The sequence below is a fragment of the Oncorhynchus tshawytscha genome, linkage group LG17 (genome assembly GCF_018296145.1).
Source record: "Oncorhynchus tshawytscha isolate Ot180627B linkage group LG17, Otsh_v2.0, whole genome shotgun sequence".
Lineage (NCBI taxonomy): Eukaryota > Metazoa > Chordata > Actinopteri > Salmoniformes > Salmonidae > Oncorhynchus > Oncorhynchus tshawytscha.
The window spans coordinates 4444593-4461189 of record NC_056445.1 but is presented as its reverse complement, the minus strand read 5'-3'; the positions used below and the strand labels follow the sequence as shown (position 1 = coordinate 4461189).

The 16597-nt window shown below is 41.3% G+C and overlaps 1 protein-coding gene and 1 long non-coding RNA gene across 4 annotated transcripts in view; one reads left to right on the top strand and one right to left on the bottom strand.

Annotated features, from left to right (window-relative positions):
- cblb (Cbl proto-oncogene B, E3 ubiquitin protein ligase) overlaps positions 1–6942 on the bottom strand; it is a 158911-nt gene extending 151969 nt beyond the window's left edge. The window contains exons 1-4 of one of the 3 annotated variants that reach the window (XM_024376769.2): positions 6816–6942; positions 6393–6459; positions 5065–5242; positions 4463–4713 (exon numbers count right to left, since the gene is read on the bottom strand). In XM_024376769.2, the coding sequence (XP_024232537.1) occupies positions 4463–4713; positions 5065–5232 (419 nt within the window). In that variant the 5' untranslated portion in view covers positions 5233–5242; positions 6393–6459; positions 6816–6942. Of the gene's footprint in view, positions 1–4462; positions 4714–5064; positions 5243–6392; positions 6784–6815 lie in introns of those variants that run through there. The other 2 variants (XR_002948389.2, XM_024376768.2) reach the window with 2 other exon arrangements.
- A 3398-nt stretch (positions 6943–10340) lies between these two features.
- On the top strand, positions 10341–10970 carry LOC112217240. Its single transcript, XR_002948443.2, has 2 exons — positions 10341–10473; positions 10576–10970. It is a non-coding gene; the product is annotated as an uncharacterized LOC112217240 (long non-coding RNA).
- The last annotated feature ends 5627 nt before the right edge of the window (positions 10971–16597 follow it).

Sequence of the window (16597 nt, the reverse complement as noted above, 5' to 3'; positions counted from 1 at the left end):
GCTCTGAGGTACCGGAATGTATGATAAAAATCGCCTTTATAATAAAACATTGCATACATGTAATTAAACTTGCGTAGTGCCAAAGAGCAATAGAGTAGTGGCACTTACAGAAGTTGCACACCACGTGGAACATTTTTCGTAGTCTTTTTTCAAACACATTTCATGCAATTCTATGTCATATTACACGACTGGAGACCTTCGCAGAATCTTATTCAATATCCCACATCGAAATGACAGACAACTTTGACACTAAGAAACTGAGATCAATGAAAACGACGTGGCCTTGAATCCATCAATAGCCCAGGCCTAGGTGTGTGGAGACACATTGTAGGCTACAATATGAGGAGGAAATTATAGTCTTAAAAAAGCTTTCCAGTGATGCACAGCTCACTCGCTGGTGATGGCCGATGCACTCGAAACACTCTCTCCTGTTTTATTTTGTAAAACAATATTTGGAAGTTGATCAAATATTTTGATAGCCTACAGCACACTGATTAGAGTCTTCCCTCTCATCAGGAGCCATCTGCTTTTCAACCTTAGTTTTCCCGCGATTGTATTTGAAATATTGCGAAAGGCCTGTTTTGTCTGCATACAGATTTGCCGCCCAGTGGAATGGAACACCGGTGTTACAATTACAAAGCAGAATTTGCGTGGCTCAACCAGTTGGAACGTTGTCAAGGAGGGCGGTCACGTGTGTTGCGAAACATAGGATCACTGGTTTGAGCGCCATATGGGACAGTTACCAGCACACTGACCCCGATACAAAATAATTGCTCCTGGTTTTCCCCCCCAAAAAATGTAACGACTATCAGGGTCGATATGATCAATACAATCACACAGTTTGTATTCTTCCGCAATAAATTGTATTGATACAAGTCTATTTGATGTAAAGACTGGTTGAAGTGCATAGTAAAAGCCACTTGTTTTCTCAGTATTTTCAATTGTGGTGTCACAAGGGGGGGGGATCTGACCAAAGATGGCCACCAGCTACAGCTCCCATAATCCTTTGTGCTACAGGTCACCTGACCTAGTTATGGGCTAAGTTGGCAGTGCCTGTGCAGCACTGAGAGCTTGGCACCAGAACACTAGCATGGCCTGCTGAAGGCTCTCCACAGCTCAATTAACTTTAGTGTTTGAGTCAAGTGTTGATGATTAAGTCATTTTATACCCAGACAGAGCTAGGCCTTTTAAGGGAAGTTTAATCATGTACACCATATATATAGAAGTATGTGGACACCCCTTCAAATTAGTGGATTCGGCAATTTCAGCCACACCCGTTGCTGACAGGTGTATAAAATCGAGTACACAGCCATGCGATCTCCATAGACAAGCAATGGCGGTGGAATGGCCTGTACTGAAAAGCTCAGTGACTTTCAACGTGGCACCGTCATAGGATGCCACCTCAGTTCATCAAATTTCTGCCCTGCTGGAGCTGCCCCGGTCAACTGTAAGTGCTGTTATTGTGAAGTGGAAACATCTAGGAGCAACAACGGCTCAGCCACGAAGTGGTAGGCCACACAAGCTCACAGAACCGGACCGCCGAGTGCTGAAGCACGTAGCACGTAAAAATCGTCTGTCCTTGGTTGCAACACTCACTACCGAGTTCCAAACTGCATCTGGAAGCAATGTCAGCACAATAACTGTTTCAAGGGCTGAGCAACTGCACACAAGCCTAAGATCACCATGCGCAATGCCAAGCGTCGGCTGGAGTGATGAGTCACACTTCATCAGGCAGTCCGACGGATTAATCTGTGTTTGGCGGATGCAGGAGAACTCTATCTACCCCAATGCATAGTGCCAACTGTAAAGTTTGTGGAGGAGGAAGAATGGTCTGGGGCTGTTTTTCATGGTTCGGGCTAGACCCCTTAGTTCCAGTGAAGGGAAATCTTAATGCTACAGCATTCAATGAAATTCTATATGCTGTGTTTCCAACTTTGTGGCAACAGTTCGGGGAAGCCCTTTCCTGTTTCAGCATGACAATGCCCCCATGCACAAAGCGAGGTCCATACAGAAATGGTTTGTCGAGATCGGTGTGGAAGAACTGGCCTGCACAGAGCGCTGACCTCAACCCCATCGAATACCTTTGAGATGAATTTGAACGCTGACTGCGAGCCAGGCCAAATCACCCAACATCAGTGCCCGACCTGACTAATGCTCTTGTGGCTGAATGGAAGCAAGTCCCCGCAGCAATGTTCCAACACTTATTTTATTTATTTAACCTTTATTTAACTAGGCAAGTCAGTTAAGAACAAATTCTTATTGACAATGACGGCCTACCAAAAGGCAAAAAGGCCTCCTGTGGGGACGGGGGCTGGGATTTTTTTTAAATCTATATATCACGACAAGAGAGACAACACAACACTACATAAAGAGAGACCTAAGACAGGAAAATCTTCCCATAAGAGGCTGTTGTAGCAGCAAAGGGGTACCAACTCCATATTAATGTCCATGATTTTGGAATTAGTTTGACGAGCGGGTGTCCACACACTTTTAAGCATGTAGTGTATTTCTATGTTTTTAATTTAAAGCCTTTATTTTTTACTGAAACCTGTCTCAATAGCATTTGTGCAGTTATCATCCTGCCTATTTATGGTCCCTGTGTGTTCGGTCAACCCCTACACCACACAATTGTCAATTATTTCACTAGTAACTGCAGATCATGGAGTGAAGTCCAGTTAAATAATTTAGTATTCATGGGAGGTAACATCTCACTTGACACAGATGTCAATTCAACGTCTATTCCACATAGATTCAACATAATTGCATTGAAATTACGTGGAAACAACGTTGATTAAACCAATGTGTGCCCAGTGCGATGCACAAATGAGCTGTTTTTGCATAGCACATACCATAAGAACAATTAAAGTGGGTGACACTGCTCATACGTGGTGGACCACTGGCTCAAACCAGTATTTCCTTTCCCAATTTAGGCCTATATTGCCTGTCACTGTCCATAGAACTTACTCTACATTTAAGACAAAATATCCACAGGAAAGTATCATTAAACCAACATTTCAAAACGCTGGCACTTACTGGTTTCTTTCTATCATCTGAGGCATGTACACACGATGTAAACACGTGCACGAGCTCTGCTAGTGTTAATCACACTGCATACATGTAATGTGCCTACAGAAAGTATTCACACCCCTTGACTTTTTCTACATATTGTTGTAGCCAGATGCTGGATATCGAAAAGAAGGGCACCTACTGTATTGGTAGATTGGTAAAAAATCAAATAAGCCAACACTGAATATCCCTTTGAGCATGGTAAAGTCATTAATTACACTTTGGATGGTGTATCAATACACCCAGTCACTACAATTATACAGGCATCCTCCCTAACTCAGTTGCTGTAGAGGAAGGAAACCTCTCAGGGATTTCACCATTAGGTTAATGTTTAATGGCTGTGATAGGAGAAAACTGAGGATGGGTCAACAACATTGGAGCTACTCCACAATACTAACCAAATTGACAGACAGAGTGAAAAGAAGGAAGCCTGTACAGAATAAAAATATTCCAAAACATGCATCCTGTTTGCAATAAGTCACTAAAGTAAAACTGCAAAAAAAGTGGCAAAGAAATTAACTTTATGTCCTGAATACAAAGCGGTATGAATGGAGCAAATCCAACACAACACATCACTGAGTACCACTCTTCATATTTTCAAGCATGGTGGTGGCTGTATCATGTTATGGGTATGCTTGTCATCGACAAGGACAAGGGAGTTTTTTTTATGATAAAAAGAAATGGAATAGAGCTAAGCACAGGGAAATCCTAGAGGAAAACCTGATTCAGTCTGCTTTCCAACAGACACTGGGAGACAAATGTACCTCTCAGCAGGACAATAACCTAAAACCAAATAGGCCAAATATAAACTGGAATTTCTTACCGAGACCTAATTGAATGTTCCTGAGTGGCCTCGTTACAGTTTTGAGTCAAATCAGCAAGACTTGAAAATGGCTGTCTAGCAATGATCAACAACCAACCAGACAGAACTTGAAGAATTTTTGAATGAATGATGTGCAAATATTGTACAATCCAGGTATGCAAAGCTCTTAAGAGACTTACCCAGAAAGACTCACAGCTGTAATCGCTGCCAAAGGTGATTCTAACATGTATTGACTCAGGCGGTTGACAACTTATCTAATCAAGATACTGCATATTTGTGTTTTATTTTTATTTTTATAAATGTTAGAATTTCTTAGACTTTGATATTAGAGTATTGTGTAGATCATTGACAAAAAAAAATGACAATTAAATCCATTCTAATCCCACCTTGTAACACAACAAAATGTGGAAAGTCCATGTGTGTAAATACATTCTGAATGCTCTGTATTTACACCATGTGCACCTGCCTCAAGTGATGGAAACAACACCAATAGCAACAGTAACATAGGATATTCACCAAACAGAGGCAAGGTAAACTTATACTCAAAACACACGTAGACCTTCTTTTCCTTACCTGTCCTGGGACTGCTCCTCATACATCCTCTCCTTGCCTTCTTTGAAAAGCCGGATAGCCCTTTTCGATTTCTTCATTAGGCTTTCAATGTAGACCTTAAAGTAATCATTCTCGCTGAGCTGAGTCAGTCTCTGGCTCTCCTCATATTTGCACTGAATTAGCCGCAGATGCTGGTACGTGTCAGGTAAGATATCCAAGATGTATGGGGGGCTGTTTTTCAGCTGTAGTCTAGGGTTCTGACAGAGACGAACCTGCAGAGAGAAGTTTGCAATACCATGAGTTATTAGGAGGATAGTTCAGACATGTTAATTATGTTTGTTGCATTCTGCCTAACTGAGCTACAATTGCAATTTCCCTTTGACTCATGTTCATCCCAATTTATTAAATCTTAACTAAAATAACAACATTGTATTTTGACCAATGCTTAAAACCTAATGATTAAACAACCCCTAATTTGCCTGCACACATAGGGGGAAAAGCAATTTAGGTTTACGTTATTGAAACTGGAAAGCATTCGATCAAATAGGGAGGAAAAGTCAGTCTACTGCAGGTATAAGCTCATTCGAAGCATAAATTATGCAATTGAATTGAAACAAACGTACCACTTTGTCCATAAGTTTCCAAGTTTTTTCAACTGTTCGGCGGTCAGCAGCAGCCTGTTTTGGGGGTCCGACTGCATCCTGAATGGCATCAATAATGCCTAAAATCCGACCTTTGCGTTGGTTTGGTCCGCGTCCACCTGGGTTATGGCCACTTAGAGCAGTTGCCATTGTCTATACACTGAGATAAATACAAATAATCTTAGGGTCTACAAGATGGTAACACTTTACTGCAGGTATTATGCATTATGATGTGGTTATAATCCTGTGTCTTGATACATAGATACTTTACATATCATGAACCTTATAATAATTGGCTCATACTGCTTATAACAAATGATAAAGAATAGTTTTAAGAAAAGTGTTCCCGCTTTGCAAGGTGCCACTAATGCAAAAGTACAACGCAAGACAACCATGCAAATTAGAAGGCCAAGTAGGCTATGCATTAGTCTATGTGTAGTAGCCAAAGCTATTATATCATCACGGTCACAAAGTGGCATGCCTGACTAGTGACCTCCTGCTGAAAACTTCAATTTAAGGCCGGGTCCTTAACTCGAAAAACAAAAAAGAGCAGCCCCGCCACTTGATTTGCCATAAAGCTGAGGGATAGAGCTGAATAAATGTAACCGATCTCAAATTCATAGATGGCTATGAATGCAAGGACTAGCAGTCCATTAGGTAAACATAAAAGTTTTAACCATATTTTGAAACTACCCTCTGGGCACAGACATCAAATCAACTTCAATTCCACGTTGGTTCAACGTAATTGAATTGAAATGACATGGAAACAACGTTGATTCAGCCAGTGTTAGCCCAGTGGGTAGTTCGTTTTTATTTTTTCTAAGCCATAATATTTGGGTTATGATGGGGTGAACTAAGACCATGGGGAATGTATAATGGTGGGGTTAAACAGTTGAGCTAAAATCATCGAGCATTATCTAGTATGCTATTCAATAATCAAAATGGGTATATCATTACGCTAATTTAAATGATCAAAAACGGCACAGAGTAGGCCTAAGTTTTAAATCGTCAGCATATAGAAAGAGTAGACGAGTCTATTACACGAAATGAAAGTAGGCTAGCTCCCAATTCTGACAAAAGTGTGGCGACTGTGTCTTTGTCATATGCAACCAATTCATGAGCGCATTTGACGTTCACAAATGCATAGGCTGTATCAAACTTTAAGACTACAAAAGAGTCCTGTGCGGCTATAATAAATACAAATAGGTAACATAAGACAATGGTTTCGTAAAGCGTAGTGCTATGACTTGTATTGATGATCGTGATAATAATGTTTTTAAAAACTACAGAAAAATAAATCATTGACTTACTGCGCACCACGCAGGAGAATGTCGACGGAATGATCCTGTTTCGAGGCTCGTGGAATAAACAACCCGACTGAAATGACAAATGGAGAGGAAATGTACGTGGAAACTACCACAGATCGCGTGTGACGGTCATTGGTTATCAATCATCCCACTTTTTGCTTTTCCAAAATCAATGTTTATAGATAAAATCAAATTTTCCCGAACTGAAGGAGCCAGTTGGCTCTACGTGGAAATGTAAAATGGTTGTGGGCGACAAAAATTATTATACGTCCCACTCTGCCCTGACATCCAGTAGGAGCTGTAAACACTTAGCTGGATGTTCCATCCAGAATAGCATCCAAGTCAGAGTTACAATATTCAGCATCCGGCTCAGAGTTACATCCAGCTCAGAGTTACATTAACATCTAGCATCATTCACATACTTACATCCAGCATCTGGCTGAGAGTTACATCCAGCATCCTGCTAAGAGTTATATCCAGCATCTGGCTGAGAGTTACATCCAGAATACAGCTGAGAATTATATCCAGTTTCCGGCTCAGATTTACATCCAGCATCTGGCTCAGATTTACATCCAGAATACAGCTGAGAGTTACAGTGGGGCAAAACAGTATTTAGTCAGCCACCAATTGTGCAAGTTCTCCCACTTAAAAAGATGAGAGAGGCCTGTAATTTTCATCATAGGTACACTTCAACTATGACAGACAAAATGAGAGAAAAAAAATCCAGAAAATCACATTGTAGGATTTGTAATGAATTTAACATCCAATAGTCAAAGGTTAATGAAATACAAATGGTATAGAGGGAAATAGTCCTATAATTCCTATAATAACTACAACCTAAAACGTCTTACTTGGGAATATTGAAGACTCTTGTTAAAAGGAACCACCAGCTTTCATATGTTCTCATGTTCTGAGCAAGGAACTGAAACGTTAGCTTTCTTACATAGCACATATTGCACTTTTACTTTCTTCTCCAACACTTTGTTTTTGCATTATTTAAACCAAATTGAACATGTTTCATTATTTACTTGAGGCTAAATTGATTTTATGATGTATTATATTAAGTTAAAATAAGTATTAATTCAGTATTGTTGTAATTGTCATTATTATAAATAAATAAATAAATAAATCGGTATCGGCTTTTTTGGTCCTCCAATAATCGGTATCGGCGTTGCAAAATCATAATCGGTCGACCTCTAGTCTGGACCATCTGCAGCAACGGATTTACCCCCCTGTAGTGGGCTTAGCCTCCGCTTGGACCGCCTGACAGCCAACAAGACAACAGCCAAGGCTTTACCCTACAATATTACAGTGGACATGACCTGTAATGCTTTGATGTCTTGTGCAGTCAGCTGGTGTCTAGTTGTCAACTTGGTCAGGGTTAGACCTATATTTACTGTTGGACTGAACTTTTGCGATGATGGGTGGAGGTGCTGCGATAGGTCTGGTTCGGGGACCAACAGGATGTTGTTGGGGTAGTTGAGGAGGTAGGAAACCACAATGGTGTAACCACCCTTAGCACCTCCTCTTCACTCTCCTTTCCTTCCGTGTCCTCCTCGCTGCTGGATGATTCTAAGATCTCACTCATGTCCATCATCCAACTGTCAGGGATCAACTTGATTTTGAGGAAATGCACTGTCCCGTCCAACCATGGTTGTATCCCACATGTTATACATGTGGGATACAACCATCCCAGATCTGCAGATTATGCTGCGAAGACACAGAATCGTTAGATCATTTGTTTTGGTTCTGAGTCCATATATAGCTGGATTTTGGTCACAGGTTCAGGAACGGCTGAAGAATTTTAACATTTACCTGGAGCTAACTCTGTAAATAGTACGTCTGGGTGATTTAAAAAGTCAAATCGATCAATAATATAATATTACTTATAGTAAAAAAAAATGTTTTTACAATCTGTGGAAACGATGAGAATAGAAAGGTTCAGAACTTTTGTGAAATAGCACAGTTGAAAAATATCCAGAAGTCAAAACTGGCAGGTCTTCAGAGATACTGTAGATGGGAGGGGACTAAAAACAAACAAAAAGGTAACTATTGTAAAATATACTGTGTCCATAAAATGTCTATGGTATGTATAAGCTGGAAGTAGAAGCCTAAGTGTAGTTATCCATTAGTTTACTCCAATTAGAGGAGGGGTGGTAGGGTTAGGGGGAAATAATGAATGAATATATATAACCGTTGAAAAGATTGGGGTCACTTCGAAATGTTCTTGTTTTTAAAAGAATAGCAAAAAATGTTGTCCATTAAAATAACATCAAATTGATCAGAAATACAGTGTAGACATTGTTAATATTGTAAATGACTATTGTAGCTGGAAACGGATGATTTTTTTTATGGAATATCTACATAGGCGTACAGAGGCCCATTATCAGCAACCATCACTCCTGTGTTCCAATGGCACGTTGTGTTAGCTAATCCAAGTTTATCATTTTAAAAGGCTAATTGATCATCAGAAATCCCTTTTGCAATTATGTTAGCACAGTTGAAACAGGCTCAAAACGATTACAGGCTCAAAATAGCCAGAAACAAAGTACTTCCTTCTGAAACTCGTCAGTCTATTCTTGTTCTGAGAAATGAAGGCTATTCCATGTGAGAAATTGCAAAGAAACTAAAAAGATCTTGTACAACGCTGTGTACTACTCCCTTCGCAGAACAGAGCAAACTGTCTCTAACCAGAATAGAAGCCCCGGTGCAGAACTGAGCAAGACGACAAGTACATTAGAGTGTCTAGTATGAGAAGAGTATCCTCTAGTATCCTCAACTGGCAGCTTCATTAAATAGTACCCGCAAAACACCAGTCTCAACATATATATATATATATATATACATATCGTCCAGTCCATATATATATATAAATTAAAGGTACTCTGCATTCTGCTTCCTCCTATAGGAAAACCACGCTACTGTAGATATAATGTAATTTTACGTCATTGTATCTGTGGCCAATAACCTTGAGCCTACTTGGATGGGTACTTAGATTTTGCGGTGATGTCGTGTCCCCATGAGACAGAACACTGAGCCAATCACGGTGCAACTGGAGAACATTCCCCAATCACGGCGCAACTGGAGAACATTACCAACCCCTTCGCTCCGCATTTTCCGCTGGCTGCCCCACCACCACAAAAAGCACTGAACTAGGCTGAAACACCTGCATTTTGGAGCTGCCTTACTCAAGAAAGCAAAAAAGAGACCAAGTTTGTATGTGGCTTTACTAAGTAAATTATTTTATTCACATTTTTTTTAAAAACTGATATGTGACAGATATTAATGTCAGAATAACATGCAAAACATGTTGGGCCTCCCTCAAAACAGGTGGAGCTCCGCCCCACCTGCCTTGATTGACAGGTCACAGCTGGATGTGACCAGGTACCAGGATGTCAGGTCTGTCCCGATCGTCCTCTCATCTTCACTGGAGGATGACTCCTTGTCCTCATCTGAACTGAGGTGTTGAAATAAAGGGACCCTCAGTCAGAAACTTTACAGGTCAGAAGCGACACTCTCGGTCAGAAGCGTTATTCTTAGTATAGAGCTCTTCATAAACCGGGTAGTTTGCATACTGGATGCTGATTGGCTAAAAACAGCATTTAGCCGTGTGAATGTGAGACTGTATACGGTCACCATGATATCATTGCGCCTTTTCACCTCGATAAAATGGCTACAGCAACAATAGTTCCACATGACGATGTAGAAAATAAACGTTAAAATGAATTTGAGAGAAATCGAAACGAATTGGGAAACAAACAAAGTGGGCACTTACCCGCTTCACTGACTGGTGCGCCGAACAAGGGATACATTGAGTTTGTGAATACAACCAAAATGGAGCTGAAAGTCATTTTATGGGACTTTTATGGTTAAATGAGAAACATGAATGGCGAAAAAAATGGGATTAGCAGCTAAACTGCCGCTGGATTTGAACCGACATATCAATGACCCCTCTCAGTCTGGCATGGAATATACAGGACACCGAAATCACAACGCGCAACAATGTGTCGTCTCTCAGCGTAATTAAAAAGTTGAGGAAGAGGGGTGCGACAAAGCAGTGAATGGATACGTATGATATGTAACTGTTAGTTAGCTAGTTACATCATTCTAAATGTACCCTGACAATATAACCGGTCGTTTTGTAGTCCTAACTATTAGCTAACGTTGTTTTCCCCTGTGTTTCAAGGTACACATGTCAAGAACCGATAGGAGTGAACACCCTCGTAACAATGCTGCCAAAACCATGAAAAATAGCTGGCTCGTCATAGATGTACACAAACAACTACCACGTCATCCATTTATAAGTAGCGTGGAGCCAACAAACATGGAACCATTTTTTTCATTTGTGCACAATAAATGACAACATTCAGATCAACGTTAATAATTAATTGTCATGTGTTAGTCATTCTATAAAGGGGCGCTAATGCTCGGTTTTTGCATACATTTAATGTAAGCTTGCCATCTAGCCTGTGGTTATGTTGCATAGCAACCCGTTTAGCGTTGAGACTTTCGTCCGGACTACTTTTTCTGGCAGTATGTATTTATTGTGAATGTATTTATTAAAGCAACATTTTCAATAAAGATGTGTAGTTTCTTGCCTTACTGTGTTGGCAACCGGTTTGTAAAAGCAATAAGGCACTTTGGGGGTTAGTGGTATATGGCCTATGTACCACGGCTAAAGGCTGTATGAAGGCACTCCGCGTTGCGTCGTGGAAAGAACAACCCGTAGCCTTGGTATATAACCCATATACCACACCCTCTTGGGCCTCATTGTTTAAATAGACGCTCAGCGCTATATCAAAGGGCCTACACTGGAGCAAGTTCCAAATGTTCAACCGTAAAAATCCTAACATTTTGTTCATCGTTATAATTGATCAGGGGAACATATCCATCGATCTAACTGTTGTATATAATGACCCTCGCTTGGTCAATAGCGCCCCACGTCATGTGCCAGTACCACACGGCAGGTCTGGCATTGTAAATGGCCATTGTTTTTGTTCCTGAAGGGACTTCGGAGGAAGTTTCATTTGATTGAATGCTCTAGTAGTTAATCGATGTGAAGACATTTCAGTGTCTGTGTTTGCAAGACATGATCTGTAGAAAACGTTATGCTTAAACTTTGACATTTTAAACTTGAATGTGCCAGGTGAAATTGGCTGTGCCCTTGTTGAGCTAATTTTCTGCAGGCTGGATGCTAATGTTAATTTCTATAATGTTTTATTTGTTAGCAATTCATGCTGGGCGATCTTATTGCTGCAACTGTTTACATTGAGATACACTACATGACCAACATGAACATCTCATTCCACTATTGTTAGGGTTGCATCAATTCGAATCTGGTATGAGGATAAGTATGACACTGAGTCACCGATTGTATACTATGTATTTTTTATTAGCTAAGCAATAAGTGGTAAATGCAATTTTCGTATATACGGGCTCTCTGTTCCACCTCGCAGGGCAAACAGAGAACTGACTTGTTCCTGACAAAGATATTATAAATATACTCTGACAGAGGTAGTTCCTGCTTCCGAGCCGGCCTGTCAGAGTAGAGACTGGGCGTGGTTTAGACTATCGTTGTTTGTTGGCGCAGAGCTGGTCCCGGCCCCCGGGGCGCTTCAGCGGCCAGTCGTTGTAGTTGTGTAGAATATACAGTTATCAGGCACCTGGCTCCTGTTATCTAACAAAAGACCGTTTGTTCTCGCAACACTACGTTCTGAATGTGCCCCCCCCAACTCATTGCACAGTTCCTGTCTTCATGTTATTCGGTATTTTTCCATCATGAGAAAGGCCCATGGCCCTGAAACTGTTAACAGTGTCTCAAGTCAGCAATGTTGCATAACACATACATCCACACAAGCCAACAGCAGATAATATTCAATCACATATATGGTAACGGGCTATAGTGCATAATACAGAAGCTCACACTATTAGCGCCAGATACACTACATGACCAAAATAATGTGTACACCTGCTCGTTGAACATCTCATTACAAAATCATGGACATTAATATGGAGTTGGTCCCCCCTTTGCTGCTATAACAGCCTCCACTCTTCTGGGAAGGCTTTCCACTAGATGTTGGAACACTGCCGCGGGGACATGCTCCATTCAGCCACAAGCATTAGTAAGGTTGGGCAATGATGTTGGGTGATTAGGCCTGGCGTTCCAATTCATCCCAAAGGTGTTAGATGGAGATGAGGTCAGGGCTCTGAGCAGGCCAGTCAAGTTCTTCCACACCGATCTCGAAAAACCATTTCTGTATGGACCTCGCTTTGTGCACGGAGGCAATATCATGCTGAAAAAGGAAAAGGCCTTCCCCAAACTGTTGCAACAAAGTTGGAAGTACAGAATCGTCTAGAATGTAATTTCATGCTGAAGTCTTAATATTTCCCTTCACTGGAACTGAAGGGTCTAGCCCGAACCATGAAAATAAGCCCCAGACCATTATTCCTCCTCCGCCAAACTTTACAGTTGGCACCATGCATTCGGGCAGCGAGCGTTCTCCTGGGATCCGCCAAACCCGGATTTGTCCTTTGGACAGCCAGATGGTGAAGTGTGATTCATCACTCCAGAGAATGCATTTCCACTGTTCCAGAGTCCAATTGCGGCGAGCTTTACACCAATCCAGCTGACACTTGGCATTGCGTATGGTGATCTTAGGCTTGTGTGTGGCTGCTCGGCCATGGAAACCCATTTCATGAAGCTCCCGACTAACAGTTATTGGCTGACGTTGCTTCCAGAGGCAGTTTTGAACTCAGTAGTGGGTGATGCAACCGAGGACAGACAATTTTTACACACATACTCGGCAGTCCCGTTTTGTGAGATAGTATGGCCTACCACTTCGCGGTGGCTGAGCCGTTGTTGCTCCTAGACATTTCCACTTCACTATAACAGCACTTACAGTTGACCGGGGCAGCTCTAGCAGGGAATAAATGTAACGAACTGGCTGGTTGGAAAGGTGGCATCCTATGACGGTGCCACTTTGAAAGTCACTGAGCTCTTCAGTAACGCCATTTACTGCCAATGTTTGTCTATGGAGATTGCATGGCTGTGTGCTCAATATTTTTTTACACCTGCCAGCAACAAATTCACTAATTTGAAGGGTTGTCCACAAACTTTTGTAGATATAGTGTTATAAGAGAACGGAGTTGAGCTTTCCTCAGCTATGCATAATGAAGGCAAATTATTCGTTTACTTTATTACTTAATCATGACACTGTAGAGGTGGAGCAGCTTGAGGTATCAGAAGACCCTAATATTTGTATTTATTAAGGATCCTCATTTTCCCCAAGGATCCCTACTCTTCCTGGGGCAGTTATATACAATAAAAAATATTACAGTACATTCCATAACACTTTACCCAATACATTTAGTGTGTTCCCTCAGGCCACTACTCCACTATCACATATTTATAATACAACATCCATGTGTATGTGTGTGTCTTATGTGTATATCACTAACACACAAGCCCCCAAAGCAGAAACCCCTACTCCAGACACCCTCACCACAGAGGAACCCAGACGAAACCCTCCACCACAGGAGCAGCTGGTCACTAATATAGAGGAGGATAAGTAGGAGGTAGGTCCAGTCCATAGTTACCGTGCTGGAGGAGGAAAAGGAAGGGAGAGATGCACCATTTCCCAAGAAAGCCTTGACTACTGTGGCCTGTCTTCCCATTTCTTGCTCCTGCTCAGCCTCCCTCCAGAAGTATCTCCTCCACCAATGTTCCTTTCAGAGGAACTGCACTAGCCAAGAGAGAGAGCCAGAGGCACCCCCAGCCCTAGGAAACATCACCACCCCGTCACAGCAGTTTCCCATCATCCCCATGGCCATCCAGACCCCCGAGCAGCCTCACACTCAGGGGGAACAGTCCCAGGAGAGAGCGCCCAGCTCAGCGTCCGGGGGAGAGGGGAGCATGGCCCACTGACACCCCACCTGGATTCCAGCCAGACCTCCACCCTAACGTTTGGATATTAGTTTTATGCCAAAGTATTTAACTTCTAATGCGTTTGATATTTGTATTCATCACGTTTATTACTCCATGTGCTGCAGTGTGAAATCTAACATTGTTCTAAACTTTGATGTCAACGTGCTCAGATTAAAAAAATTAAAAATAATAATAACCTGCATCATATATCTTATGTTAGCATGTTAGGATGTCCTTTGTACAATGTACAGTTGAAGTCAGAAGTTTACCTTAGCCAAATACATTTCAACTCAGTTTTTCACAATTCCTGACATATAATCATAGTAAAAATTCCCCGTCTTAGGTCAGTTAGGATCACCACTTTATTTTAAGAATGTGAAATGTCAGAATAATTAGTAGAGAGATGATTTATTTCAGCTTTTATTTCTTTCATCACATTCCTGTGGGTCAGAAGTTTACAAACACTGAATTAGTACTTGGTAGCATTGCCTTTAAATTGTTTAACTTGGGTCAAACATTTCGGGTAGCCTTCCACAAGCTTCCCGCAATAAATTGGGTGAATTTAGGCCATTCCTCCTGACAGAGCTGGTGTAACTGAGATAGGTTTTTAGGCCTCCTTACTCGCACATGCTTGTTCAGTTCTGCCCACAAATTTTGGTCAGGTCTTTGTGATAGCCACTCCAATACCTTGACTTTGTTGTCCTTAAGCCATTTTGCCACAACTTTGGAAGTTTGCTTGGGGTCATTGTCCATTTGGAAGACCCATTTGCGACCAAGCTTTAACTTCCTGACTGACGTCTTGAGATGTTGTTTCAATATATCCACCACATTTTTCTCCCTCATGATGCCATCTATTTTGTGAAGTGCACCAGTCCCTCCTGCAGCAAAGCACTCCCACAACATGATGCTGCCACCCTCGTGCTTCACGGTTGGGATGGTGTTCTTCGGCTTGCAAGCCTCCCCCTTTTTCCTCCAAACATAACAATGGTCATTATGGCCAAACATTTCTATTTTTGTTTCATGAGGCCAGAGGACATTTCTCCAAAAAGTACAATCTTTGTCCCCATGTGCAGTTGCAAACTGTAGTCTGGCGTTTCTAATGGCGGTTTTTGAGCAGTGGCTTCTACCTTGCTGAGCGGTCTTTCAGGTTTTGTCGATATAGGACTCGTTGTACTGTGGATATAGATACTTTTATACCTGTTTCCTCCAGCATCTTCACAAGGTCCTTTGCTGTTGTTCTGGGATTGATTTGCACTTATCGCACCAAAGTACGTTCATCTCTAGGAGACAGAACGCGTCTCCTTCCTGAGCGGTATGACGGCTGCATGGTCCAATGGTGTTTATTCTTGTGTACTATAGTTTGTACAGATGAACGTGGTACCTTCAGGCGTTTGGAAATTGCTCCTAAGGATGATCCAAACTTGTAGAGGTCTACAATTCTTTTTCTGAGGTCTTGGCTGATTTCTTTTGATTTTCCCATGATGTCAAGCAAAGAGGCACTGAGTTTGAAGGTAGGCCTGGAAATACATCCACAGGTACACCTCCAATTGATTCAAATTATGTCAATTAGCCTATCAGAAGCTTCTAAAGCCATTACATAATTTTTTGGAATTTTCCAAGTTGTTTAAAGACAGTCAATTTAGTGTATGTCAACGTCTGACCCACTGGAATTGTGATAGTGAATTATAAGTGAAATAATCTGCCTGTAAATAGTTGTTAGAACAATTACTTGTGTCATGCACAAAGTAGATGTCCTAACCGACTTGCCAAAACTATAGTTTTTATACTATTGTTGAAAAACGAGTTTTAATGAATCCAACCTAAGTGTATGTAAACTTCTGACTTCAACTGTATGCACTAATCATCAGATACATTTGTACATGTTTTAGAAATAACATATGCTTGGTTTTACCTACAGTAAGTACCAATTTCAGTTCATCAAAGGCTTTCCTCACAGCAATAAGGGCAGATTAGAGCTCTGAACTAGCCTGGTCAGCCGTGGGGACAGTAGCATACGCAATACTGTCATCTTTTATTTTTTTAAATTTTTTTTACAGATGAACAATATTGGTTTATGTAAAAAAAAAGAAGCACTGGACCAAGAATCAATCACTGGGGACACCCTTTGTTATGTCCAGAAAACCTTATTGTACATCAGTAAATACACACTGCATTCTGTCCGTTAAATAGTTTTCAAACCAACTACACGCAGGCTGGTTCTGCCAATTGAGGAAATCCTCAGAATAAGTAATGAGTGACCCACTGTGTCAAAAGCCTTAGACAA